The 27,553-nt window shown below is 39.8% G+C and overlaps 1 protein-coding gene and 1 non-coding gene across 3 annotated transcripts in view; both read right to left on the reverse strand.

Moving 5' to 3' along the window:
* Positions 1-170: 170 nt before the first annotated feature.
* Positions 171-243, reverse strand: trnak-cuu (transfer RNA lysine (anticodon CUU)). The gene has a single exon. It is a non-coding gene; the product is annotated as a tRNA-Lys (tRNA).
* A 6,737-nt stretch (positions 244-6,980) lies between these two features.
* si:dkeyp-27e10.3 (UPF0606 protein KIAA1549) overlaps positions 6,981-27,553 on the reverse strand; it is a 32,015-nt gene continuing 11,442 nt past the window's right edge. Inside the window, exons 3-22 of one of the 2 annotated variants that reach the window (XM_049473258.1) lie at positions 25,239-26,567; positions 22,834-22,922; positions 22,500-22,674; positions 22,261-22,391; positions 20,733-20,919; positions 19,601-19,660; positions 19,197-19,348; positions 18,042-18,219; positions 17,217-17,401; positions 15,610-15,815; positions 14,672-14,799; positions 14,509-14,523; positions 14,183-14,409; positions 12,162-12,391; positions 11,916-12,057; positions 11,481-11,834; positions 11,218-11,270; positions 10,025-10,152; positions 9,770-9,924; positions 6,981-8,484 (exon numbers count right to left, since the gene is read on the reverse strand). In XM_049473258.1, coding sequence (XP_049329215.1) covers positions 8,254-8,484; positions 9,770-9,924; positions 10,025-10,152; positions 11,218-11,270; positions 11,481-11,834; positions 11,916-12,057; positions 12,162-12,391; positions 14,183-14,409; positions 14,509-14,523; positions 14,672-14,799; positions 15,610-15,815; positions 17,217-17,401; positions 18,042-18,219; positions 19,197-19,348; positions 19,601-19,660; positions 20,733-20,919; positions 22,261-22,391; positions 22,500-22,674; positions 22,834-22,922; positions 25,239-26,567 — 4,355 coding nt within the window. In that variant the 3' untranslated portion in view covers positions 6,981-8,253. Of the gene's footprint in view, positions 8,485-9,769; positions 9,925-10,024; positions 10,153-11,217; positions 11,271-11,480; positions 11,835-11,915; positions 12,058-12,161; positions 12,392-14,182; positions 14,410-14,508; positions 14,524-14,671; positions 14,800-15,609; positions 15,816-17,216; positions 17,402-18,041; positions 18,220-19,196; positions 19,349-19,600; positions 19,661-20,732; positions 20,920-22,260; positions 22,392-22,499; positions 22,675-22,833; positions 22,923-25,238; positions 26,571-27,553 lie in introns of both variants that reach the window. The other variant, XM_049473257.1, reaches the window with a different exon arrangement.

Raw genomic sequence — 27,553 nt, forward strand, 5'->3', positions numbered from 1 at the left:
TTTTAAAATGCACATTAAATATACTTTCTCTGTATTTCCATAAAATATATGTGTTACGCAATAAGATTTAAAATAAAGTTTGTGTTGATAGAAAATATGTCTCGCCATTAAATATAATTTTTTAACGTTACATAAACCCAGTTTCTTAAAACAGAACAAAAATAAATTTGCGCCCAACGTGGGGCTCGAACCCACGACCCTGAGATTAAGAGTCTCATGCTCTACCGACTGAGCTAGCCGGGCGATGACATCATTCAGCAACTTTCGCCTTAAGTGCATTTACCTTCAAGGACTGAGCATTACATTATAACGTTAATCACATTATAAATACAATATTAATACGATCAATTAAAGTAAGCTTTAGACAGGAAGGGGTTTCAACCCGTTAATGTCTAATGTAACGTAGTTAAAGGGGAGTTTGTTGTTTGTAAACTTTGTAAGTCCTGACGTTGACTACTCAACAAAAACTCCACTTCCCAGCATGCACTAACACCGGAATTCCCTGACTATGCTGACCACGTGACGCTACGGCGTTTCCGTTCCCCCAATTACTAATTGGTTCAACCTGGTCTGTCTTGTATAAATACTCCTCAGTTTGCTCTGTACACTGACAATTATTGAATATAGTTGTCTAGTGCTCCTGCAGTTTCTTTGTTTAATGCCTTTTATTAATTACCTGTTTTGGTTTCTGACTATTCTGATTTAGGCCTTTGCCCTTTCACTGCTGGATTTACAGTGTATGACTGTTTTTTGCTACAGACTACACTCTGGTATGTTGTTTATATTTGCTGACATCTTTTTACTGACCCTGCCTGTCCCTGTAAGCCTAGCGACATTTATGTTTAAAAACCTGTTAAAAAACACCAGAATTCAGGAAATGGCATCTAATTCCTATAAATAGGGTTAATTAATTAAATAGTGGCGAAGCCCATGAGCCCATGAAATGCAGCATGAAAGGATAACTACATTTCAAAAGGATACAGACGAAAATAATACAGATTATCTTAAGAATATATTAAGATATTCTATCTTTTTTGTTCAATAACAAAGATTAAAACAACAAAGTTTGCATCAGATTCATGGTGTGTTTTTAAAACACAAAACTTTTCATAGCTATAATTATGTACCCCATGTCTTCATAAAGTGAACAAATCTCACATAAGGAAACATTAGTCAGATTGTTGTTTTTTCCCAAACTGCTTAATTTAGTTTTAACAAAAGCTGTTGGATGAGGTTTGCTTGCAATGTTTGTGTTGAGATTCTGTGAACACAGAGTAGGTCAGGCCACCCCAATAAATAAATCTCCTGCTTGGGGTCCATCATGTTTACTTGGTCTTGCTCACTGTCGGTCTAGAAACACAGAGTCAACAAGTTATTTTCAGGAATCTACTTCATTAAAAAATGAAGGACCTTCTCAGCTGAGCAGGAGCGTTAACATTTTACTGACCACACTCTGGTTTTAATAAGTATGACCTCCAAATGCAAGTGTATACTTTATACACACTGCAACACTTTACATGAACAGCACTTCAGTTTTAATGCACATACTTTATTATCCATGTTAAATTTACACAACAATCTAGAGACAGTACACATCAAATACAGGGATGCAGTTTTGCAGGGACCAAGAGAGAGATGGAAGTAAACGATGGGTGGGGGAGAACAAAAGGAAAGAGAAGATTTCCTAGGTGCTGGCAAGGAAACATCTGTGAACATGGATGTAGAATATAGATGTATTATGAGTCTCTGAAACCAATAAACTAAAAATGAACATTCTTTAAGTTTCCATTGCCTCCTCTATGGCACTCATATATAGTTTCTCATATATAATTTCTTGCTTTATTTCTCAAACACACACACACACACACACACACACACACACACACACACACACTCACAAAGTCTAAATCTTCAGTCTGAATTGAGTTTAACCTCTTCACAGAGTTTATACATTTACTTTGCTGTTGATATGATTCAGTTAGCGGTAAGGTTTTACTGGTCTTTTTGCTGACATTTGCTATGGTCGTTACACACACTTCACCCACACACACTGTTGTATAGCACCATATCGGTCAAGTGGCTGGAAACATTACATGTAAAAGTATAAATAACAGAACAGCACGAACACACTCCTGATGGACAGGCATGTTGCCCGCAGAAAAACAAACATCTCCTGGTGGTCTTCGCAGAACGCTGATGAAGAGGAGGGTCCTAGCAATGACGTTTGCCTCTACACGTTGTCTTTTTCAAATGTGAAGAAATATAGGTCCATATACATATTATAACTCTCTCTATAGTTTATATTTTAATCATAAATACTGACTTCTGAGTGGTTTCAAAAATATTATTCACTTCAGGTTTAGAAACGGCAAAATACTGAAGCTCCTTTTTTCTGATGAGAAAAAAACAGGATGGTTTTATCTGTGCTTTGACCTCTTGTGGTTAGTCTCTTATACCGACACACAGTATTCACTCATGTTGAACAAAATCTATCAAACTCGATTTTCACGTTTCTTTTTTTTGAACAATTCTTTTTAAGCATATATATCAGCATGCCCATCAAGACATTAATTAACACAATAAATCATAATCCAAAAATAATAAAAAAAAAAGCATAGCTACACATGCGGATCACCTGCAGGCCTGCTGAGACGTCTCTAATCTCCATCTCAGTGAGACAGAAAGAGAGAGAGAAAGAAAAAGAGATAGAGAGAAAGATAGAGTTATAGAGAGAGCAAGAAAGAAGCTGAATACAGTCAAGAGAGAGATTAATAGACTGTAGAGAGAGAGAGAAAGAGAGAGAGACAGTTTAGAGATTAGAGATAATCAGAGATAATTAGAGATTTCTGAAGAGACTGAAAGAGAAAGAATAGAGAAAGGGAAATAATGAAAGAAGAGAGAGCAAGAGAGGTATTGAGATAGCTTAGAGGGGGAGAGATTAAACAAAAGGTTGAGACTCCAAAAAAGTTTTTTGAGAGTGTTTAGAAGAAACAGTGAGAGAGAAAAATAGAAAATAAGATGGAGAAAACAATTAAGAGAATAAGGAAGAAATTAACAAATGAGAAATAAAAATACAGAATGAAAACACTGAAAAATAAATAGCAAGAGAAAGAGAGAGAAAGAAAGACAAGAAAGACTTGAGATTAGGCCTCGTGTACAACACAATACGTAACAGCGCCTTTAAACCACCTTATCACATAAACCCACAGCAACCATGAACATAACCTCAGCGCAAATCCACATGATTGTATACATGGAAATACAACAGATCGCCTACTGGATTACTGAGTTCAACCACTGATACGCCTTAACAGTGTTTTGGTCTTTTTTTTTAACATCCCATACCAATACTTTCTCTTTTTCAGCATTTTTAAATACTTCATATTTGTATAGCAGTAAAAATAAATCAAATCTAATATGGTCGTACACTTACAATAATATTGTGCTCATGGGGTATACATCAATATGTACTTCACATATTTATATAATAAGCATTTAAATCTGTATATATCTATATAGGTACCGTATAATTTTCTCTCTTTCTTTTCCAGGTAAACCCTTACATGATTCTGCTCGCTCGAGCATATAGCATTGCCACCATGATAATAATGTGCAAAGATGAAGAATGTGCAAAACAAACAGCTGTAAACTGAGAGATATCCACTCGAGGGGAAAGCGCTACTCGAGCCTCTACTCTAAACCAACACACACCGGCTCGGGGCACGGCCGAACTCTCACGAACCACAGGCAAAGAAAACAAGCTCAGCAAAGAAAACACGCCAGCATCCCGGATGAACGGCATGGTGAGCTTGGAAACGACGGACGAACGCTGTCCTCCGGCCCGCACTTCGAGGCTGAATCCTGCTCTGGACTGAGTGAAAGTTTTGGCATCTTGACGAAGTTGGGGGTAATGGTCCTTTCTCTGGCCGTGACTCAGGGCGCCTGCTCCACAGCCCTGTGGACCCATTTACAGTACAGTTACAGTCGAGACAGAAGGCTATGACCACGGACAACAACTCTATAAGGCAGTGGATACCAACCCTCTTCCAGAAGATCTACCATTCTGTCGATTTCTTCTAAAGACCACAGTGCATCGCCCAAGCATTTAACAACACCAACACCAACGTTCTTCTGAGGTTTACTGTTGTCTTTAAAATGTCTGGAAAATAGTGACCTGATGGGCCAAATAAGCCAGAATGAATGAGTGGAGAACATTCTGGATGCTTAAAACAATCAAACACGTTTGGCACACCAATGTTTGAGTTTGTTCAGTTACCCAGTTTTTGCCCAGTGAGCACTGGCTGTATCTCAGCAGTCACCAGAGTCTTATTATGACTTTAAATTATGATGTAAAATGTAGTTTCTATGTCCTCAAAAGACATACTAAAAACATGCTCACTGGGCTGGTCTTAACACACCAGATCCAGCTAAATAAGCCCTGTTTCAGTACTGTATTATATAGCCTAACATGCCATTGTCGATTATTTGAGCTTATTTATGATTAATGCCACCTTACATCACAGTTATACCTGAACAAAATACCTGAAATGGAATAAAGTGAAAGCAAAAGCAAAACAAAAACCAAGAAAGAAACAAACAAACAAAGAAGTCTTCAATATAATACTTTGATAAAAAAATACTGATTTTAAACTAGCAATGCACCACAGTTTTAATACAAAGCAAATACAGTCAGGCCTGTAATTATTTAAACAGTGACAATTTTTGTAATTTTGCTTCAGTACTTCGCTTCAATGGATTGAATAGAAGTCAAATGACAAAAAAAACAGTTTTGCCCTTAAAAACTCTTTGGTTGCTTTCACTGTAGGGCTGCATGATATATATCGTTTAAGGATCGCCATTGTGTTCATGTGCAATAGCAGGACATGCGATGTCACTTTAGGCAATTGAATCAAACACGTCATGCTGCAATGTTTTAATTCCTTACACAAGTAAGGTAGATACACAGCGCTGTCTCTGTGTCTGTGTAAGTGACAGACTGATGCTGCCTGGGAAGTGCGAGGGGGAGGGGGAGGTAATCGCATGGCATTCATCCACATGGTTGGGCAGGTGCTTGTAAACGCATGTGTCGAAAGCTGTGCACCTCAGTTCAGCACAGTTTTGTGCATATATTTCCAGTTACAGCTGAACTCCCAGAAAAAATGCTTTTATTTACATTTTAAAAAGACATTTAAATGCCTGATTAACGGGTTTTGCTGTTTTCCATGGGTTTTGAGTGCTCGGCGCTGACTCAGCTCTATCGATCCGAAAGCGAGACAGCTCGCGGATAGGGGCAGGGCTGGTAATGTCATGGGCCCTGCATTGTTTAATATCGCGATATACAGTTGAGGTCAAAAGTTTACATACACTTGTAAAAAAACATAATGTTATGGCTGTCTTGAGTTTTCAATAAGTTCTACAACTCTTATTTTTCTGTGATAGAGTGATCGGAACACATACATGTTTGTCACAAAAAACAGTCATAAAATTTGGTTCTTTCATAAATTTATTATGGGTCTGCTGAAAATGTCACCAAATCTGCTGGGTCAAAAATATACATACAGCAACATTAGTATTTGGTTACATGTCCCTTGGCCATTTTCACGGCAACTAGGCGCTTTTGGTAGCCATCCACAAGCTCCTGGCAAGCTTCAGGTCGAATGTTTGACCACTCTTCTTGACAGAATTGGTGCAGTTCAGCTAAATGTGATGGTTTTCTTGCATGAACCCGTTTCTTTAGCACTGTCCACATGTTCTCAATGGGGTTTAAGTCAGGACTTTGGGAAGGCCATTCTAAAACCTTAATTCTAGCCTGGTTTAGCCATTCCTTTACCACTTTTGATGTGTGTTTTGGGTCATTGTCTTGTTGGAACACCCAACTGCGCCCAAGACCCAACCTTAAGGCTGATGGTTTTAATTTTTCCTGCAGAATTTGGAGGTAATCCTCCTTCTTCATTATCCCATTTACTTTCTGCAAAGAACCAGTTCCACTGGCAGCAAAAACACTGGCAGCATAATACTACCACCACCATGCTTGGCAGTAGGCATGGTGTTCCTGGGATTAAAGGCCTCACCTTTTCTCCTCCAAACATATTGCTGGGTGTTGTGGCCAAACAGCTCAATTTTTGTTTCGTCTGACCAGAGAACTTTCCTCCAGAAGGTTTTATCTTTGTCCATGTGATCAGCAGCAAACTTCAGCCGAGTCTTAAGGTGCCTTTTCTGGAGCAAGGGCTTCTTTCTTGCATGGCAGCCTCTCAGTCCATGGCGATGTAAAACACGCTTGACTGTGGAGACTGACACCTGTGTTCCATCAGCTTCCAAATCCTTGCAGACCTGCTTCTTGGTGATTCTTGGTTGACTCTTGACCATCCTGACCAATCTCCTCTCGGCAGCATGTGATAGCTTGCGTTTTCTTCCTGATCGTGGCAGTGACACAACTGTTCCATGCACTTTATACTTGCGTATAATTGTCTGCACAGTTGCTCTTGGGACCTGTAGCTGCTTTGAAATGGCTCCAAGTGACTTCCCTGACTTGTTCAAGTCAATAATTCGCTTTTTCAGATCCACACTGAGTTCCTTTGACTTTCCCATTGTAGCTTTTGTAGCTGAGTCTAATCACTGGGTCAAATGAGCCCTATTTAAATGGGCTCATGAGAAGTCAACAGCTGTAGTCAATCAGAATCACTTACAAGAAGTGAAGAGGCCATGACATGAAACTAATTTGATTGACACAACTCGCTACATCACCAAAATTGACAAATTTTGTTGCTGTATGTATATTTTTGACCCAGCAGATTTGGTGACATTTTCAGCAGACCCATAATAAATTTATGAAAGAACCAAATTTTATGACTGTTTTTTGTGACAAACATGTATGTGTTCCGATCACTCTATCACAGAAAAATAAGAGTTGTAGAACTTATTGAAAACTCAAGACAGCCATAACATTATGTTTTTTTACAAGTGTATGTAAACTTTTGACCACAACTGTATATATCGTCAAAAATAGAACATTTGCTTTGTAATTTTTTTCATTTTTCCATTATCGTGCAGCCCTTATCAGTGTATGTTTAAAGTCATCAATCAATCATCAATTGGTACAGTGTACAGGGAAGCGCAATTGACTACATCTTATCAGATAATCAGATCAAATTTAGTGCTTTATTTCAAATTCATATTTCCATTGGGGCGGAGTATAGAAGCAAAATTTTTAAAATGAATCAGTCACTGAAGTGACCTGACAGCAGGTTGCTCTGCCTGACTTACTGAAAAAAAACAAAACTGCTACTTGTGTAAGGTATGTGCTACAGTCGACAAAGGCATGTTAAAAAACAGCTTTAAATCACAGGAAAGGTCTTCTGGACTAGATGCAGTAGATAGGGTTTAAAACCTATCCTATACGAGGGATGATACCCACTGTACAATGGCAGCGTCCTTGCAAGTTTTGAACTGTCCTGAAATGTCAGATGGGCCTTATAACAGCTGCTCGTTGAGAGCGTACTAGCCATTTCAGATCAGCGAAAGGAAAAAAGGAGGAAGTAGAAAACAATAACCAAACCCAGACCCAGACCCTGGGCCTGGAAGGACACTGCTTCAGAGTTTTTGGACATGGCCACTGGATGGTATGACTGAGGAAAGAGGAAATGAGATTTAGCACCAGAGGAAGTCGAGGGGTTGGACGATGACCCTTCTGTAGGAAGCACTTTGACGGACATGTAGAAATGGCACTGAAGAAGGGAGGGGTGTTTGTCACGATAGAGTCCTTCTCTTTTTGCTTCACTGCTCTCTCTTTAAAGCATGCAATTTAAAAGAGAGAGAAGCTTCAACTGGGTACTGGGTATTGGGTATTTGTTCGAGGGATGGTGTTATTGGACGTGTGTTGGTGAAGAGACTACATTGGAGAAGTCTATAGTGATCTGTGGTTGTTTTTTTATCCCCTCAGTGATGGAGCAGTGATGGTTCATGTGAGTGTGAATAAGGATCGGGGGTCCTGGTTTGAGGATGTGCTAGAAGTGAGGGCCTTAGCGTGAGGTCTCCATAAGGGTAGTATTGTTTTGTATCTCCTTGTGTATCAGTCCAGCTAGCCAAGCTGTAGTTGGGTAATACAGAGACAAGGTAAGGTATAAACAAAGCTGTGTCTTGTCTGGCAGCTGTGTTCAGTGGTAAATTACCAGTTTTTAGTGTGTTTAAACTAGTAGTTCAACCATCAGTGATTGGAGGTTAACCAGGGAGGGAGTTAGTTGGGTAGAGCGGGTCTCAGCTGTGGTAGCTGACCACAGCAGCTTGCTTCTGGGACAGTCTCTGAAGCTCCTCCCTGATGGCCTTGATGAGCGAGGCCGAGGACTGAGGTGATGGAGAGGATTCCTCCGGGCCAGAATAGCCTGGTGTGGGAGGGTCCAAGTGGGCCTGTGGGGTAAGAGGGTCTCTCAGGGACGTCCGAGGCATCTGGAATACAGGAGATGAGGAGTACTCAGGGAACGACAGAATCTATCGGATAAAAAAAGAAGAGAGAAGTTGTTTTAGGAATGAGAACAACACACAACTGTTTTTGGCAACCAGTTTTGTAAGCCTGATAAAGCCTGAAGGACACTGTCAATTCTCAACACCCACACCACTATTGACTAAACAGTAAGAGACAGCAGCTTACAGTGTCTCATGTAATGATTCTATTGTTAGTATGAACTGACAGTAAGTTGGTATTTGACCTCCTAATATGCTACAGTTTTATTTTTATCTTGTTTTTACAGTGGCTTGCAAAATTATTCCTCCCCCCATGAACTTTTTCACATTTTGTCACCTTACAATCACAAACTGCATTTTACGTAGATTTTATGAGTGAAAAACCAACACAAAATAGCACATAACTTTGAAGTGAAATAAAAATGATACATTGTTTTTAAACGTTTTATAAAATAAAAATCTGAAAAGTGTGATGTGCTAAAGTATTCAGCTCCCTTTACTCTGAACCAGTCAGTTGAAGGGCAATCCTGATAGAAAACCTTGTGGAGGCTGCAAAAGACTTGAGACTGGAAAGGAGATTAAAGACAATGTCTCTAAACATACAGCCAGAGCTACAGTGGAATGGTTAAGGTCAGAGAATATTCATGTGTTAGAATGGCCCTGTCAACGTTCTGACCTAAATACCACTGAGCTTCTGTGGCAACACATGAAAACTGTTCACAGAAGCTCTCCATCCAACCTGGCTGAGCTTGAGCTGTTTTATAAAGAAGAATGAGCAAAAATCTCTAGTCTCTAGATGCGCAAAGCTGGTAGAGATATACCCCAAAAGAGTTACAGCTGTAATTGTAGTGAAAGGTGGCTCCACGAAGATTTTATATAGGGGCTGAATACTTTAGCACATCACAACTTTTTTAGATTTTTTTAATTAATTTTTTTAAAATCGATATATCATTTTCATTTCGGCACTTTATTACTACAAATACCACACAAATAACGACTAATACCTCCTCGCAAGTCGAAAGGGCTCTGTTTTTTTACAAACATCAAAGACAAATATCAAATCCTACATTTTTGGACCAGGAATGCTGTTCCATCTCTTAGCTCATGGCACAACCTTACCATGGAGTTTATCCTGAATTAATATATTACATGTATGCTTAATTCTTCTTTGGACAGTTTCTACAACGTCTGGAAATAAAATAAGAACATATTACATTCCAGTATATTTATAACATGCTTTAAACATATACAGCCCTTATATACTTATTTTGCATGCATTTTGTGTAAGTGTTTATGTGTTTTTTGCACTCACAGTCTCCCGGCTGGCTCCTGGCCTGGAGACTTCTTCGTCTGAGCGGTACTGCGCCCAGCTGGATCCCGAAGGTCCAGAAACACTACGGCCCACCCCGGGGTACACTGCGATTCGACTTGACAAGCCCACCTGCGTCAGCTGATGTAGCTGTGCACCTACACACACACACACACACACACACACACACACACACAGTTTTAGAAAGAAAAACAGCCACAGGCTAAATACTGTCAAAGTCACAGAAGACACTTGTACCTGTGCTGCCCCCTACTGGTCGTGGTCGAGAGGAAGATGGTAGTTCATCTACATATTGCCCACTATTGGTGTACCCTGGGTCTGACTGCAGCTCTCCAGAAACCAGATACCCAGAGCCCAGCGCCTGCCTGCCGAAACAAACACAGACCATGAGAGAAGTCAATTAAGCATGCATTTTAACTGTTAACTAACTGTTCCATTATAGAGTGACATGCCAAAAATCGTGGGACAGTAGCAAGCAGTAGGAAGTAGCCATATCATGAGTTGCTTCGCTATTTGCACAGACAGTTCTTTTTTTATATATTTCTAAGGCCAATTACCCAACCCACTCATTAGGACTCACCCTATCACTAGTGACGCCTCTACACCAGGAGGGTGAACACATGCCTCCGCCGATACATGTGAAGTCAGCCACCACCTCTTTTCAATTTTTGCTGAGAGAGCAAGGCCAATTGTGCTCCCTCAGGGCTTCAGTAGCCAATGGTGAGCTACATGAACAGGATTCGAACTGGCGATCTCCTTAGCCAGCTGGATCACTCGGAGCCCTGCACAGACATTGCTAACCAGACACAGCCTTTCAAAATCTGCCTTATCAAACGTGTGGTAATGCCTTCTTTGGCATAATTTGGTTGAACATGTGACACTGTGGACCAAAGAATTTTAAATACCTGCACAACTTTGGAAATGTAATGTCTCATCTTTTTGGCACCCACTATCAGGCCTCGCTTCATATCAAGCTTGATAACTCATGTCGCCTGGCCTTGCCTTCAACCACACTCACAAGATAACAGACATCCCAAGTATCCCGGAAGTTGCGGGAGTCTACTGCATATCAATAACGGCTCCCTGATGCTCGCAAGTCAGATAAAATCTCCCAGAATCAAGAACGAGTGGCCCAAGAGTGAACACAAACGTGCACACAGGTGACACAGACTTTTTTCATTTCATCACATGACTTTTGCTCTAGTCAGTGTATAAAGGCCTCTGCATGCTTTTTGCAGAGAAAACGAACAAACGTAGACGTCGCACAGGGACTTCATTCACCATGTTGTGCACATGGAAGCTAGGCAAACTCCACAGCCAAATATACTATGCAACAATGTCTGTGACAGGTTGAGAGCAAAGGCAACAGGCAAACAAAGCCACAGAAAGTACACTAGCTTTAGTACACTTCCTAAACTTTTTCTGCTCACCTCTGTAGTAAGCCCTGGACAGATGTAGGGGACATTCCTAATTCAGCATATCTCTGCAAAAGAACATGAGTTAGAGCATGCAAGTCATAAGCAACCAAAAACTGTGTTTGCACATTCAATTAGTATTTTTTTAATCGTCAAGCCTAATCTGTGCTCAATTTCAAAACTCATTTATGCTATACAGAGATGAATAATAAGTGTGAACCGTTTTTTTTTTCGAAATATTTCAGCTCATTCTTGCTGCACATTGATTTCATACTCACGGCAGAGAAGGGGCTGTGTGCAGGGGCTGCTGGGTAGGACGAGGAGCCCCACTGGCGGACAGGGCGTGGTGGTGGGCTAGAGGGCACCACAGGGCTGACTCCTCCCACTCCAGTAATTGCGGTCACCCCAGTGAGCGTCAGAGGTGCTGAGCTCCCTTGTGAAGAGGGGGAGACTAGGGCGAAGGCATCGTCCAACAGGGAGTGCATTTGCTGGCGAGCCTCCTCAATACTTGGCTGAGGGGGGACGTAACTGGGTGGAGCGGGAGCCGGGCCAGAAGGTGGAGACCCCGGGTCAACAAACACTTCATCGGTGGGGGAGGGGGTGCTGGCGTCAGGGAGCTGATCTGCATCAGACTGGAGAACAAGAGAGAGAAAGTGATGTGAGTACACATTACGTAAAAAACAAAAGAGTTTTAATTACATGTGTGATTTTACCACGTAGGCCACATTGTTGACTCCTGGGTACTTCCTGTATGTGGCATCACCATCGGTTATGAGGCGGTCCTTATCATTCAGGCTATCGTTGCAGCTCAGATGATGCCTTTGCCTCTGTCTGGGAGAACGCCGGCCTCTGGAGCTGCACACACACACACAGAAAACAACACATTCATTTACGCTAAAAGAACTTTAGCTTTATGTTTTTGTTAAATCTAGGAAATAGGAAATCATCCTCACACTGACCTCCTGTGAAGCTCCCCGCTGGGTGAAGGTGTTTGTGCATCAGGATGAAGAATCTTGTGTATCTGCTCCTGGGCTTGCTGGTACACCCGCTGCTGCTCCGGGGTGTCCCCAAATGCTGCCATAATGTCCTCCATGGAAGGGAAATCATAGTGGCCTTTTCTTTTTGCCCGTAGTCGTATCTTATTTCGGTGGTGCTCGATCTCAGACTTGTGCCTAAGAGCAACCTGAATCTTAAGACACAGGAATCCAAAACAAAATGTCATAGTAAGAAAAATAATGTCAATAATGACTATTAATATTCTAATGTAATGGCAATACTGGGTTTTCAATTATGTCCTTAAACTCTTTTTTGGGTGAAATGAGTGACAACATACAGCTTCAATAATAAAAAAAACCCAGCACAGAAATTCTGAAACCAGCACAGAGTCAGAAACATACAGAAAGTAAACCTAATATATATTTTTAAATATTTCTTATTAAATTGCATCTTGACCAAATTCTCTTTGGAGCTGCCAACAAGCGTCTGGCTTAAGAGCATTAAAAGTATGTTCAAATTAGAGAAAAAAAATACTAATTATAATACTAAAGTGCATTTTTAATTTAATATACTTTATGAAAATACACTTAAATATACTTTCTCTGTCTTTCCATAAAATGTATTTTTAATTTATCCTTTAAAAAATAGAAAATATATATAGTGGCATTAAATACTGCTTAAAGTGCACTTTAGTGTATTTTTTTCCAAAAGCATTAAGGTGTACACAATATGTGCATCAATATGCAAAGTAGTACATTTACAATATACTACAAATGTATTAAAATTTATGTTTAAAAAACACATACTTAAATCTAATTGAGGGTGTACTCACACTAGGCAATCCGAACCGTGCCCGGGCACGGTTACCTCCCAAAGCACGGTTCGTTTGGGTAGTGTGATCGCTCCAAACCGTGCCCGGGCACGGTACGCTGAACCGTGCCCGGGCCCGCTTGGAGAGGTGGGCCCGAGCACGGTTCACTTGGACCGGGCACGGATCAAGATGACGTCAGTGACACATTTTATTATTACTTGAGTTTTATGTTTCGCTCCTTTGGTCACTATCTATGTATATAGCAAGTACGTCTACCTTACTGATGAACGTGAATTGTAGTCCGCGAGTAAAGCTGCAAATTTCTCCCTGGACGTCTGCTGCTTGTGTAAAAACCTTCTTACACGTGCAGCACGATTAGCAGTAAATCGTTGTGTTGCACAATCAATGAATCTCTGGTTCAGTTGCGTATTTGCACGCCCAAAACGACTCCAGAGAAACAAAAACAACAGTACAATTCTGAACTCCATTGTTTTGCGCGCGCATACTGTTCTTCAAAACAAAAGTCACCTGTTGACGAAAGCGTGCTTGGGCACGGATCGTTTAGCGCAGTGTGAGTGCAGGCCTGCGGGGGAGTGGGGAGGGGGCCGAACCGTGCTCCGGCACGATTCAACCAAAACGGGCCTAGTGTGAGTACACCCTAAGTTTGCAGAAGCTGTACGAAAAACACACTCAAAATTTAATGTTTGTATGTTGTACTTAAATATCGCTTATTACATCTGAAATATATGTAAGTTGCCATAAGTTGTTCCAAAATAGTACATTTTGTATGTATTTAAGTACACATTTTTATTTTAAAAAGTATGTACTTTTCCATGTTAAGTATACTTTGAAAAATATACTTAGTACACTTTTCTTTTACAAGGGCAATGCTAGCCTTCTTTATCCACTCTGCAAAACCCTCTCTAGTTCTAACTGTCCAGCTCATAGTTTGAGGTTGTCCTGAGAGATCCAGGGTCCCCCTTCATTATTCCATTAACATTTTGTAATGTACCAGTTTGCAGCTCAATGACAGTGTATTTTGTAAACCTATTCTATCAATAACTTGACGAATGTTTATGTAAACCACTGAACACAATTGTACATGATGCACTTTACTGTAGTAGGAGTATGTATTTGTATGTATGCCTCAATAAAGGTGTTTTTTTTTCTCACCTCAGAGTTAACTTTGGATCCATCAGGCACTCGTTCTGTGAGGGCGGGGCTTAGGGCCTGGTTGTGTGAGTGAGGAGGCGGGCTCGGCATGGGCTGCATGGCTATCAGCTGAATCTTATTGGACACTCGTCGCGTTCCATCAGAGGAACCTCGAGAGAGGCGGTCCACATGCTCAAATATAGAAGAGGAGGATAACTGTTCATCCACTCCACTGCCTGATGCTGCACCTAATGTCATTAGGATAGAGGTTACAAATTGATTTAGAAAGAGAGATATTATTATATTATGATAATAGAGCTAGCTCTTATAGGAAGAAAGAAGATTACCAAGTTTGTTCTTTGCTGCGATCCGAAGAAAAGAACAAATATAAGGAAAAAATAAGAGGAAGAAGATAAAAGTGAGATATTACTGGTACAAGAACTAACAATAAAAATGGTATTATGTTGTTGCTGGAATATAAGTGCATCTGTATATCTGTTTGTGTGTTACCATGCTTGCTCTTGCGGTGGTGAGGTTTGCTGTCGCTGGGTGTAACTGCAGGTCTGGTGCTTTCCTCTGCTGACTCTCTACCACTAGACGCCTCGCTGCCCAATGAATCACCATCAGAAGGAGACAATCTAAAACATAAACACATTATTAAAACATTAATAAAGACACTGGGCCATATCTTATACCTTGCACAAGGTGTGTTGCAATGCTCATTGCTATCTTACACCCCACCAACAGTCTATTTTCATTCTATATCTACACTGATGAGCGTGGTGGTCTGGAAGTGAGGTGTGTTCAGGCACATTTCTGGCGTTTTGCTATGTTGGCTGCAGAAAACACAGGTGTGCCACTGACTTAATACAACCTAGACAGAGGTCAACAGTCAGCTGTTAATAGCTACCTTGGCTTCGCAGGTGAGCCGCACACGCTTATCGGGCGTACACCCTTTAGTCATTACAAACACGAGGAAATGCAGCAGTGCACAAACCCAATGTTTACGTCAATAATAAACAGCATCACAAAAAACAGCATGAAACAGCAAGTTAGTTTCCTCTCCTGAGAAGCGCAGAAGCGCTGCACCCTTAAAATAGCAATCCGCCAGAGTCAGAGCACATCTGGCTTTTAAAGGAATGGCAAGTGACACGCTGATTGGCAAGTGACTTACCCATGATTAATAAGGAAAATTAGTATGTTTCGAGCAGCACAAGACATATTTTTTGCATCCTCACATTACCAAAGACAAACTTACACTCCCCAGCTTACTATAGGCATGCACAATTAACGTATCACCTATTGATGGCTAAAATAGGGCCCATTATGCCTTTCAGTAAAGTCAGAGTCCCATGTACACATGCAATGCATTCTAAATACAGTAATAATAGAGAGTCACACACATATTTACGTACAATACATGACAAAACTCTCATTCAGTTTCATACCTGCCCCTCCGTCTAGCTGCACGCGATGCTTTAGTGGATGAACTCTTGGATTTTGGTGTGTTCAGTTCTCCGCCCTCTGAGGGCGTGGCCTCTTTGACAGGCTGTGGTAAAGCAGCAGGCTCCTGGATCACCATGATGTCGTCTTTACTGTGTTGTCCAAGGTGGAGCTTGGCAAAGTCAAAACCTTTTACACTTGGAGCCTGAAGCTGAAACACACACACACACACACAGTAGAAGTCAATCAATCAATCAATCAATCAACCAACCAACCAACCAACCAACCAACCAAAGAAACCAATCAACCAACCAACCAACCAATCAACCAATCAACCAACCAACCAACCAATCAATCAATAAATCAACCAACCAATCAATCAATCAGTCAATCAACCAATCAATCTTTATTTCCACTTAGTAACACATTGAGGGTAAGCCTCATTTTCAATGCAGCCGACCATTTACAAAATAAAAAGGACTGAAAAATAAGTTTAAATTATAATACAAACAAACAATGTAAGAAATGAAATCATTCAGAATAAAAGGATATGCAGACAAGTTAAAATGTAAAGCAATAAAACAAAGAGAAAAATTATTAAAATAATTAAATATAAACACAAATTAAAGGGGGGGGCGCTGCTGAGCATTGATGGAGTACGACGTGAGTTAGCTCCTGCCGATTTGATTTAAATGTTATTTTTTCTGCGCTTTTAACAAAAAAGTTCAGTTCTCATGTACCAATGCTATTTCTGATAGGAATGGCAGATTTCTAATAGTTGCTGGTACTCTGATGCGAGAAAAAGTTTTTTGGTAAATGTTTATGCCCCAAATTTTGATGATGTTGAATTTGCTAACAGATTGCTGAGTAACATTCCCTTTTTGAACACTCATTTGCTGATTCTCGGAGGGGATCTAAATTGTGTTTTCGACCCAAGTTTGGATCGGTCTAATCCTCGTAACTCAATCTGCTATGTCTAAAACATACAAAAAAAGAGAGAGAGAAGTGAAGTTATTTTTTTTTTTCCCCACATTTTTGTTTGTGTGTATGTGGTATGTGTTCACATATACATATGTGAATACAAAAAAAAGGAAAAGGAAACACTGTATTTTTGTAATTGAATGTATTATATTATATTTTCCCCAATAAAGTATTGAAGCAAAAAAAAAAAAAAAAAAACACAAATTAAAGAAGTAAAGGACTAAAAAACACCACAATTATAAAAAAAGTAAATGATGGAACTAAAAAAAAGGTAAGTTAAAAAGTATTAAAAAAGGAATAAATAAATAAAATAAAAAATAAAAAGGCCAATAATAAAATAGTAATAAATTTAAATAAACATAAGGATGCAATTAATAAAATAAAAGGGCTAAAAGGTAAAACTGTCAGAACAGCAAAGACAACAGACAGTTCTCCGAGCTCACTGAGTAGTGCACTCAGATTAAAACAGCTTTAACTGGGTGGAGGATAATGGCCACCGTCAAGTGCATACTCTACATTAAACGCTGGCAAGTGGCCGACTTTCACTTCTACTCACACACTCACAGAAACTCATCAAACACAATCTCTTCCACCTCTCGACCTCCTCTAAGTGATAAAGATTGACCCAGACCTTTTGCCTCTGCTGGATGGTGCTCATGGCATCTGGTTGGAACTCCAGTTTCTCTGAACGGCACAGCTTCCAGTAGAGGATGATGATAATGAGGATGACCACCACCACAGGGACCACCACTCCAATGATCAACCACACATTGCTGGGTTGCGTTTCTGAGGGTGGAAGAGCCAGTTTCTCCACAGCTAAAGCACAGAACATACATAAAGAGACAAAAAGTAAGCCGAATTAAGGGTTAATTTATCATATTTCACTATTTATACTGTTTATTGGCACCTTAAGTCTTATCTGAACAGGATTAGTTTCTCAAAGGATCCTGGGGTTAATTATCTCTTTTTTATGGGGGACTTCTGTGATTTTATTCCTGTCTGGAACGACCATGTGTTTGTTTTTCTCAGACGTTCTCTAAGAAAATTACAGGCTAAATAACCTACAGTTTTTCGCTGAACTCTGTGGTCATCCATTAATTTTAGTCCCGTTCAGAAGCACACTGAGTTTCGTCACCTACCATTTATGAAAATAGCTATTTGTCCACTGCCGCGCACTGTAATCACGTAATTAATTAGATCCACGTAAACACAACAGTGAGTGGAAATGGAGGAGCTACTGAACACAATGTCATGTGACCGAGAAAGCCAAACAGACATCCCCCTGAGAAACTAAACCCATCCAGATAGGGCTTTAGACATGTTTTTACCAAGAGCTTAAATCATTAGCAAAAACGAATTCAAACCCAACAACAATCTACTCCCACATAACGAAATTCAGTGGCAAATTTTTTTTGTGTATGAGACAATAAGAGTGATACTGTGTTATAAGGCTCACGTGTGGCAAGCTGTCCGTGCACTCGGTAGCCCAGCACGATGGCTGCCCTCTGCAGACTGAGCCTGTTGAGCATGGAGGCAGTGGTCTGAGCCGGCAGCCTCTCTCCTGTTACGCCCTCCACAAAATAAACCAACTCCAGAGGGTTATCTGCTCCATCCATCCGTGAACCTCGCACGATCTAGCAAACACACACACACACACACACACACACACAGAGACACATATAAAGGGAAATTTTTATACATTAGGACTGGGCAAATATAAATACATGAATACCCTTGTAAAAAGAAACTATACTTAAAGAGCATTAAAAGTATGTTCAAATTAGGTAAGGAATACTAAAAAAGCATTTTCTATTTAATATACTTAATGAAAATACACATTAAATATGTTTTCTATATATTTTCATAAAATGTATTTTTAAGCAATATGCGTTAAATTACACGTGTCATTAAGGTATACATAATATGTGCATCAATATGCAAAGTAGTACATTTACAATATACTTCAAGTGTACCGGTATTAAAAATTATGTTAAAAAGTTAGCAAAATATACATAATAAAACACTCAAAAGCGCAACCTAATGCTTTTATGTTGTATTTAAGCCTGTGTAAGCCTGTGATTTATTTTGTGTTGAGTTTAAACTTTTCAGATTCTGCTGTTCTCAATTGCCATTCCCTTTAAGAACCAGGTGTGCTCTGACTTTGGCAGATTGCTATTTTAATAGTGCAGCACTTCTGCGCTTCTCGGCAGAGACAACTGACCTGCTCATTCACGCTGTGAGTTTATGCTATCAGATAATTTACCGGAACAGTAATTTATTTTATTTGTTGATGTAAAAGTTGGGTTTGTGTACTGTGCATTGAGTGCACAGGGTGCACCTATGTTGTCAGGGTTTTAATCAGTCAGTGGTGCACCTGTGTTTTCTGCTGCCAAAATAGCAATATTCCTGAAATTTAAGTAAACACACCTCATTCCTGTCCACCCTGGCAATCGGTGTAGATATATTCGTTAGCTTTGTTGCTATTTTAATGGCAAAAGGGGTGAAAATGTTGACTGTTGGAGGGGTATAAGATAGCAATGGGCATCATGACGCACTTTGCACAGGGTTTTATATTTTTTAGGCCCTTATAAGTTATAAGTTTATAAGTTACCTGCACACTGTTGTTGCCCACCGAGGTGGCTCGTCTCCAGCGCCGGGCACTGCTTAACCCAAGCCCCTCCCCCACTAACACAGCCAATCGTCTCTCCATCTTAGCCTGGAAGGTCCTCTCATTAACACGCTGATCTAACACACCCAGTAACACTGCAACAAACACAACAATGCACAAGTAATGTGCATACACAGGTGATATCACTTCACACACAGATAACATGATCAATGCCTGAACTGATACAAAGACGCAAAGAAAAAACACAAGTAAACATGATAAATACTGAGAAAAAAATCAATATACTGTAAATTTAAAATACCAGTGATATCAAATGTAGTCAAAATAAAAAATATATAAAACATCATAAAGGTCTGGCTTGAATTACAAATACAAATCAGACATACCTGTCTTCACCCAGGAGGAGCGCATCATGTGAGATATATTCAGCTCAGGGTAATGGAAGGCTGTGAGAAAAACAGAAGAAAATACAAGAAGATTTAAGGTTTTTGGTCAATTGTCTGCCTGCTGACATTACACCACTAAATCTTAAGGATTTCTATTCAAGCTTTATATAAAAAACATTTCATGTTTAAATAGGAGCATTACTGAAAAGCATAATTGTAATTTCAATAGAGAATATAAAATAAAATATTTAAGTAAATCAGCTAATGTCAAAATATAATATAATATAATGATTAAAATCATAAAAATGGCTTTTTCCTGAACTTAATTTAAAATCAATATTTCCCTGAATACAAATCAAACAGTTCATGTCCTCCAAACCTTTAGTTTCATTATGTTTGTCTAGTTTTTACGTCTATTTTCAAACATGCAGAATTTGGGTTGATTCCTGATTGATTGTTACTGATCTGTAATTATTAAGTGGAGTAGAGAGAAAAACAGGCAGCTTTTCCACGAGTCCTTCAAAGTATTCAGAAAGAAAATAAATAAATACTTTTCGCAGAATATACATGATAAAACACTCAAAAGCACAATCCTAATGCTTTTATTTTGTATTTAAATATAGCTTAATTGCAATTGAAATATACTTAAGTTGCCATAAGTTGTTTCAAAATAGTACATTTGGTATGTATTTAAGTACGTATTAATTTTAATGCTAAAAGTATGTACTTTTCCATGTTAGGTATACTTTAAAAATATACTTAAATGTACTTTTCTTTTACAAGGGAATGGAGTAAATACATTTCAGAACTGTGTGCTTTTTTCCCTCCAATTTGATCTTTTAATTCCTACCCACTAGTTAAGACTCTTAATAGGACACAAAACTACCAGTACAGAATTTGGGTTGATTCCTGATTGATTGTTACTGATCTGGAATTATTAAGTGGAGTAGAGTGAAAAGAGGCAGCTTCTCTAAGTGTCCTGTAGGAGATTTAAAATCCCTCAAATTATTCAGAATGTAAATAAGTTATTTTACTGCAGAAAAAAGGGTTAAAACATGCCTGTAAAAACCTGTAAATGCCTGTAAGCAGTGTGTTTGTTTCTGTACATGTTTAAATGTATGTGCAGACTCACGCTCAGCGATCTGAATGGCAGGGAATCCCAGATAAAAGCTGAACTCCACCACGTTGAGCTGCCTCAGGTGCGCACTAACATCTGAACCCTTGAGGAAGCCACTGGAATCACGGATAGCGAATGTGATTTCCACTGGAGTTTTCTGCTGCCGCTGGCCTTTTGTCATGCTTATGGTTATGTTGACAATCTGGACCAAAAAAAGTCAAATCAGAACAGCATCAACAGTGGGATAACAGATATGAAAATTGGGGAAAAAAGAAATATGTAAAGCCAAACAATCCTTATATTGGCATTCATCTGTATCAGTTTAAATGAGTATTTTTTTATTGAAATTGAAGGGGCATTAATCCAGAGTAAAAAAAAACATATGGGAACCACTAGCTGTTAAGAGGCAGTAAACACAACATTGGAAGCAATATCTCCTTTAGATCTGCCTTTTAATTCCCAACCATGAACACAAAGCATGCCTCTAAAACTCTCTTTTTCTGGTTTATTGTTTAATCATGCTCCAAATTTCCTCTTTTTGGTACAACAATGACATTTAAACATACTACAAAAGTTCCAGTGCTTGGAAAGGGACAACAGAAATTCGAATTAGTTGTGCTGATTGGTTTATTGTACATATATACTAATATTGGTGACATGATATTCTGGACGTTTTACACATTTGCTAGATGAGGGTGATTATTGTTAGCAAAAAACAAAAAAGGACAAAATAATGAAAACTAAAAGTAAAAAAAAAGTATTTTGTTTGCTGAAATAATACAAACGGTAATTAAAAGAAAAAAATGGAACTGTATTGAGTGTTTATAAAACTAAACTAAGCACTTAATCTGAAATTATAGGTAGAATTATTAGAATTTTTATTTTCATGTTAATGTTTGTTCTAGTCTATTGGCTATTTTAATATTTTTTAATTGTTTATTTTGTTGGGTTATTATTACTTAGTATGAAAAAAATTTAAACTAATACTAAAATTAAGAATTAATAAAAAATAAAACTTATTAAAAACGAATAAAAACGAGCAAACCTGAATTGTAGAAGAAAAGTTCAAAATTAAATAAAATGAAATTATTAAATGAAAAATTCTAAACTGTTATAACCTTGTTCTACACAAAGACCAGGTTCACCATGGAGTAAAACACAAAATTACCAGCCCTCTTCAAGCACTGGTCTGTTCTATATAATAAACTTTCATGGGTTTATCAGTCACTACATGTGTTAGCTATGATTAGCATGGTTAGCTGCCTGTTTTGCTAAAGTTACTGTTAGTGCTTAACACATTTATAACCAACTGAGCCTGGAACAGCAATGCTACTCTTCTTATTACATGTTTTTGTATATTTTAAGACAAACATTTTACATAATTAGTAATTACCACTCCTAATCAAGGGTTTAGAACATGAAAACTACTGAAGAAAACACTATGATCATGCCTCCCGAATCATTTTTGCCAAACAGAAAACAATGAAATATGATGCAATAGGCAGACAATCTTATGAAATAGCCTTAAGAAACATATACACACGTGGACAGTGAAGTTTCCATTTTCCTGTGATCGCCTTCGCACTTCTCCGTAGGCCATGAGCAGCCCCCTCTCCACACGTTCACTAAAGCTGCACACGCGCACATCCACGTGGCTTGGCACAAACTGCAGCACTGTACCCCACATAACATACATACAGCATTCTTAGTTATTGTTATACAAGAACTATGACAGCACACAATTAAAACACTGCTAATATGTGACGTGTAAAAAACACTCACCTGAGTGCACTTGGTATTTGTAGTCAGGCACTGCAAATATGGGTGTGACTGAAAGGATGGTGGTGGAGGAGGTGCTGCGAGCTGATTGGCGAAGTGCGTTAATGACGGACACTGCTGTGTACACCAGCGGTCCAGATACTGCCCGAAAGACAAAGTTGGGCGGGGCTTTGAGGACCTAGGAAAGATGAATATATAGATATAGTCCCCTTTTACAGGTCAGATAGGGGTAAAGTCATCTGCAGTGAGTATAGTTAGCTGAAGAGTGATAAAGAGAGTGTGAGAGAGAGAAAGAACTATAGATATTCTCTGCATCTGTTGGAACTGTTGGACTTACCTGCAGCTCAACTGAGCGGTTGAACTCTCGCCTCAGAATCTCTTTCACATGAGCCTTAGCGAAAGGCACAGAGGCTCCACTAGGCATTCCTGCAACGATCAGAAATCAATAAAAAATCTGTAATGACAGAACTTCTTAAAGGTCTCATTTCATCATATTTTCCTTTATTATAAAATGTCTAGTTGTGGTCTATAGTATGAATGAATGCCCTGTGAGCTGTTTTTTTGTGAAAAAGCAGTGCTCCGTTGATCTGGTATAACACTGCTTTAGTCCCGTGGGGGAGTGGATGGGGAGAAATGATAGGATTTCGGCTCTTGCTCATGAATATTCATACATGCAAACACCAGTGCGGCACCAAGAGGCACAGATGAGACGGACAAAAGTTAGAAACGTTTTAAAATAAAGACTAAAGACTTTTAAGACTAATAACAGTCTTTGCAGTGTCATATGTTACCTTACAACATGTCTGTAATTTTATTAATCACAGCTATATTCTGTGACTAAATCATGGATGAAATCTTGATTACATTTTTTAAATGATGACACTTCACTGTATTTTTGGGAAGGGGGCGGTAATAATGCTGTAACCTCTTAATACGCCCTGGCCCGCCGGCGGGCCAGAAAAATATGATATTTAATATCTGGCTGTGTTTATGAATAGTTATAGGTTCAATATAGACACCCAATATACCATTTTAAAGCTTAGAATCCTTGCTTTTCAGTTATATAGCCTATTTAGCTGTATCTCCTTTCAGAAAATAAACATTTAGGGCGAAATATGCCTTGGTTATGAAAATATTAAATCATAATTTTCATATTTCCGTTTATCGGACGTCCATATTTGATCGAATGCGGACATGTTATACACCATTCGAACCGTCTGGCTCTCCGGATTCCGAAACTGTACTTGTAGGTAGGTAACCTGTACTGTATCTGAAACTTTAGTGTAGGATGTACGGTCCCTGAATTAGAGCTGAAAGAGCGCGTTGCAGCGCGTGTTCAGAGTTGAAAAATGCACAGGTTTGGTCCTGTAGTTACCTACAGTCACTCCCCCCACCCCCCCCAACACCCACCAGCGCGTCCCCCACTCTCTTACCTTCAAAACGAGTCCACACTCAAGAAAATCCATCAATCCAGTCTCCTATAATCCACAGTTATATCCACCCCGCGCGAGGAATAATGTGAGACGGAATCTTAACTTTAATTACGAATTAAAAGCATTTTATTCGACGCTGCTCCGATTCTGGCCCACAGCCAGACAGGGCGGAGCCTACTGGACATGACGGTATGAGAATGAGGTCTCTCAGCCAATCAGGTGGCGAGCTCGGCCAGCTGAAAGGCTAAGGAAGAGAGATGCTTGGCCATAGATACTTTCTCTAATAGATTTTCCACTCAGCAGAACAACCGCTCTTAAAGAGACACTGCGGATTTCTGTTTGTATATGAGTAGACCACACAAAAACCCAGAGGTTACTGCAAAATGAGTTATAAAAGTGGTATTTTTTATTCTTATAAAGTTTCCAGTCCTTTGGAGAAAGAAAAGACCATTACTGGTTCAAATCACTATAACTTCTAACCAGTAATAGGTAGCAGTTTAAAATTTTATATGATGATTGTAAACACATTATAGTAAAATATAGAGTTGTCAAAACCCTTCATCCATATAAATAGTTCATTTTATGTGTCTGAAAATAAAAAAAAATAATAGAAAATCTGAAAAGCGCCTAAAAATTTTCCTGGTTTTTACCATATATTGGCCATTACATGTTCAATTGAATAATTAAAATGCCTTAAATGAATTGTGTAAAGGCTTCTAAGTAATATTAATTCATAGAATTGACTCTAAATAATTTAATATTGGAGTGATAAGCCTTCAAATGTGAGTATGTAATTTCAGGCGGAAAATGGTAAAAATAGGCTTGGAGCATAATGTGGCTTACACTTAGCAGACTAGATCCTTTTTTACTTCCTTTTGTATCTTAGTATACTTTTACTGTATTATAAAATTGTAGGATAGTTCTGGTGCTTTTTAAACTAGAATATTGTAATGTGCCGAGTTACCGAGTTTAACTGAGAGTTTTGATGGAGAAAATACACACTAGTGTAGCTCCATATTCCACACTCGACAGCTTGAAGCATTGCTGTGTTATAGCACAAAATAAAACTCCTAATGCATAATCAGCCTCTGTCAAATTTGTCACATGATTAAGCTGCATTAAACGTTCCAAATTAATAAAACACTGTTGAAACATATAGAAAACCTGCATCTATATTCAGTTCACAATGGCCAGTGCATGGACATGCATGTGTTGTCTCTCTTCTCACAGCAGATTAATTTTCTATAAAATGAATTAAAAGTCATTAAGGCATTAATCTACATTCTGAAACGCATTAAAACATACTCACCAGCTCTGACCAAGTACATGTCTGGCTTGGTGATGTTGCAGACGTACTGTCTGGGTGCGATGGAGAGCGGGATTCTGGGAGTAGGTGGAAGAAGAGGCTTGGTAGCGAGGGTGGTTGTTGTGGTTGTAGTAGACGTAGTTGTTGTAGGCTTGGTGGTGGTGCGGAGCTTTGGAGGAGGCGGGGGTTTGAGTGTGACAGCCTGAATGGGGGGAGCGTGTGAGATGATGACGGGTGGGGTCTGAACTGTAGGCTGTTTGGGCTGGGCACTATCTGCTTTAGAGGTGGGCAAAGATGGGCGGGGAGGTGGCTTCCCTGGGAAAGAGGGGGCTTTTGGGGTCTGCTGGTGGTCTGTAGCAGAGTCTGGAGGTGATGCAGGTTTTTGTGGTGGGGTAGGGGTGACTGCAGATATGGAATGATGCCTGTCCAGTTGGTCACGTGCCCCTGGAGGAGTGGGAGGGTGTGTGGGGCCTGCAGGATGTGGGTGGGTGGCAGTAGGTTTGATATGGGGGTGAGTTGGTGGGTGTGTGCGGTTTCCAGCAGTGCTGGCGTTCTCTTTGGCCTGCAGGGTGTTGTAGTATTCCATACTGTTCATGTCAGGAAGCAGCATCTCAGTGGGTTCAATAGGGTAGAGTTCTGCCCAATCAAAATCCACATCTTCATTCGTGTTAGAGTCTTGGGTGGAGTCAGGGGCTTGGGGGAGGCGGGGGTCAGTGGGATGGGCAGTCCTTAAGCTGGTGCCAAATCCCACAGTTACACTCGGGAGGAGGACTCTAGAGGAGAGGGAGGGAACAGGGCGGGAAGGGAAGGCAGTGTTGTAGCTGACCCCAGTGCTGAAGTCGTCATCATCGTATGGATCGTATCCATGAGAAGGAAGGGTGGTGACCATAGAAAATTCCTCTCCTTCAGAGCCCATAAAGGTTAGAGTCTCCAGGTAATCGCCAGAACCCCAGTCAACCTCCGCAGAGTGCGCTGGGTACAGGTCCTCAGGTGCAACCAGAGTGGGAGGGGCCGGTGTAGGTGGACCGTGGCCGTGGATAGGAGGCATCTGACTGGGTGTCAGAAGGTCCGGTGGGCGTAACAGCAGGTGAATACCATGTGCGCTATCTCCAAGGTTGCCAGATCCGCCGTCAGCACTAAGCGATGGGGTGGGAGCTATGCTGGATGCGTTGTCATGGCGACCAGGGCGAACAGAATGCCTGGCACCGGATGCGGGATGAGCCCGGCGTCTGGGGTTCTCAGAGCGCTGCGATGAAGACGACGAGGCTGGAGGTAAGCGTGCCTTCGCTGGGAAGTCACCAAGGTCCCGTTTGGATAGATTGGATGGGAGCTCTGCTGAGGAAGAGATAAAGAGAGAAAGAGATGAGCCTGGCATAAAAATGAGACAGCGACCAACATTAATCAATGCATCTGTACCAAGTATTCGGACAGGTCTACACAGGCATACAAATGCGAAGCACAGTCTCAGAAAGGTAGTGTTGAAATGTAGTATTAAACTGAATACATACTGTAGAAGAGGAGAGATAAAAAAAATAACTAATACAGTTTCTAACCAAAAGAAAATAGTACTCATATGAAATTCTCAAACGTCAAGTGAACTAACTGTACTGTAGTTCTGGATTCTGGATTTAAAGATTATTTAAGAGACTGTGGGCTGTGCTATAGAAAATGGCTGTTTAAAATAATAGCAGCTTAAAAAAATGTAAATCAATATTTAAAATCATTCCTAAAAAATTAATAGAACTACAACCATTTAATTCAAATGTTTTTTTATATATAGCTCAGCCTCTGTAGAGCTAATCGTAGCTAATCATAAACAATCACAAAAACATTAATAACTTTTTTTTTACACTCAAAATCTATTTATTATTTTAGCAGGTCTTTACAGTTGGAGTTTTATATTGGCATTAAGCGCATGTGCCTTGGAATTTTGCATGACATGTGCATGTGAAGTACATAAACAAAGAAACACAACCAAAATCATAATGTTGATATTCTTACTTTGTCTGGCATCATTTTGAATTCCAAAGTTTAGAAGCCACAGCAGTGGATCTGCCACACATAATAGAGAGTGTAGTCTAGAGGACAGTTAGTTAATGTCTTTCTGAGAACCTAATGAGGACCTAAGGGCATGAGGGGCAGTAAGGATGGAGGATCTCTTAGACATGCAGGGCTCAGACATTGAAGGACTTTAAAGGTAGTGAGCAGAATCTTAAGCTTGATGCGGGATGTTAGTGCTAGCCAGTGCAGCTCCTTGAGAACGGGAGTGATGTGTGTAGATGTTTTTATGGAAGCTGAGAACTCCAGTGAGCCTTATA

The sequence above is a fragment of the Astyanax mexicanus genome, chromosome 2 (genome assembly GCF_023375975.1).
Source record: "Astyanax mexicanus isolate ESR-SI-001 chromosome 2, AstMex3_surface, whole genome shotgun sequence".
NCBI classification, from domain to species: Eukaryota; Metazoa; Chordata; class Actinopteri; order Characiformes; family Acestrorhamphidae; genus Astyanax; species Astyanax mexicanus.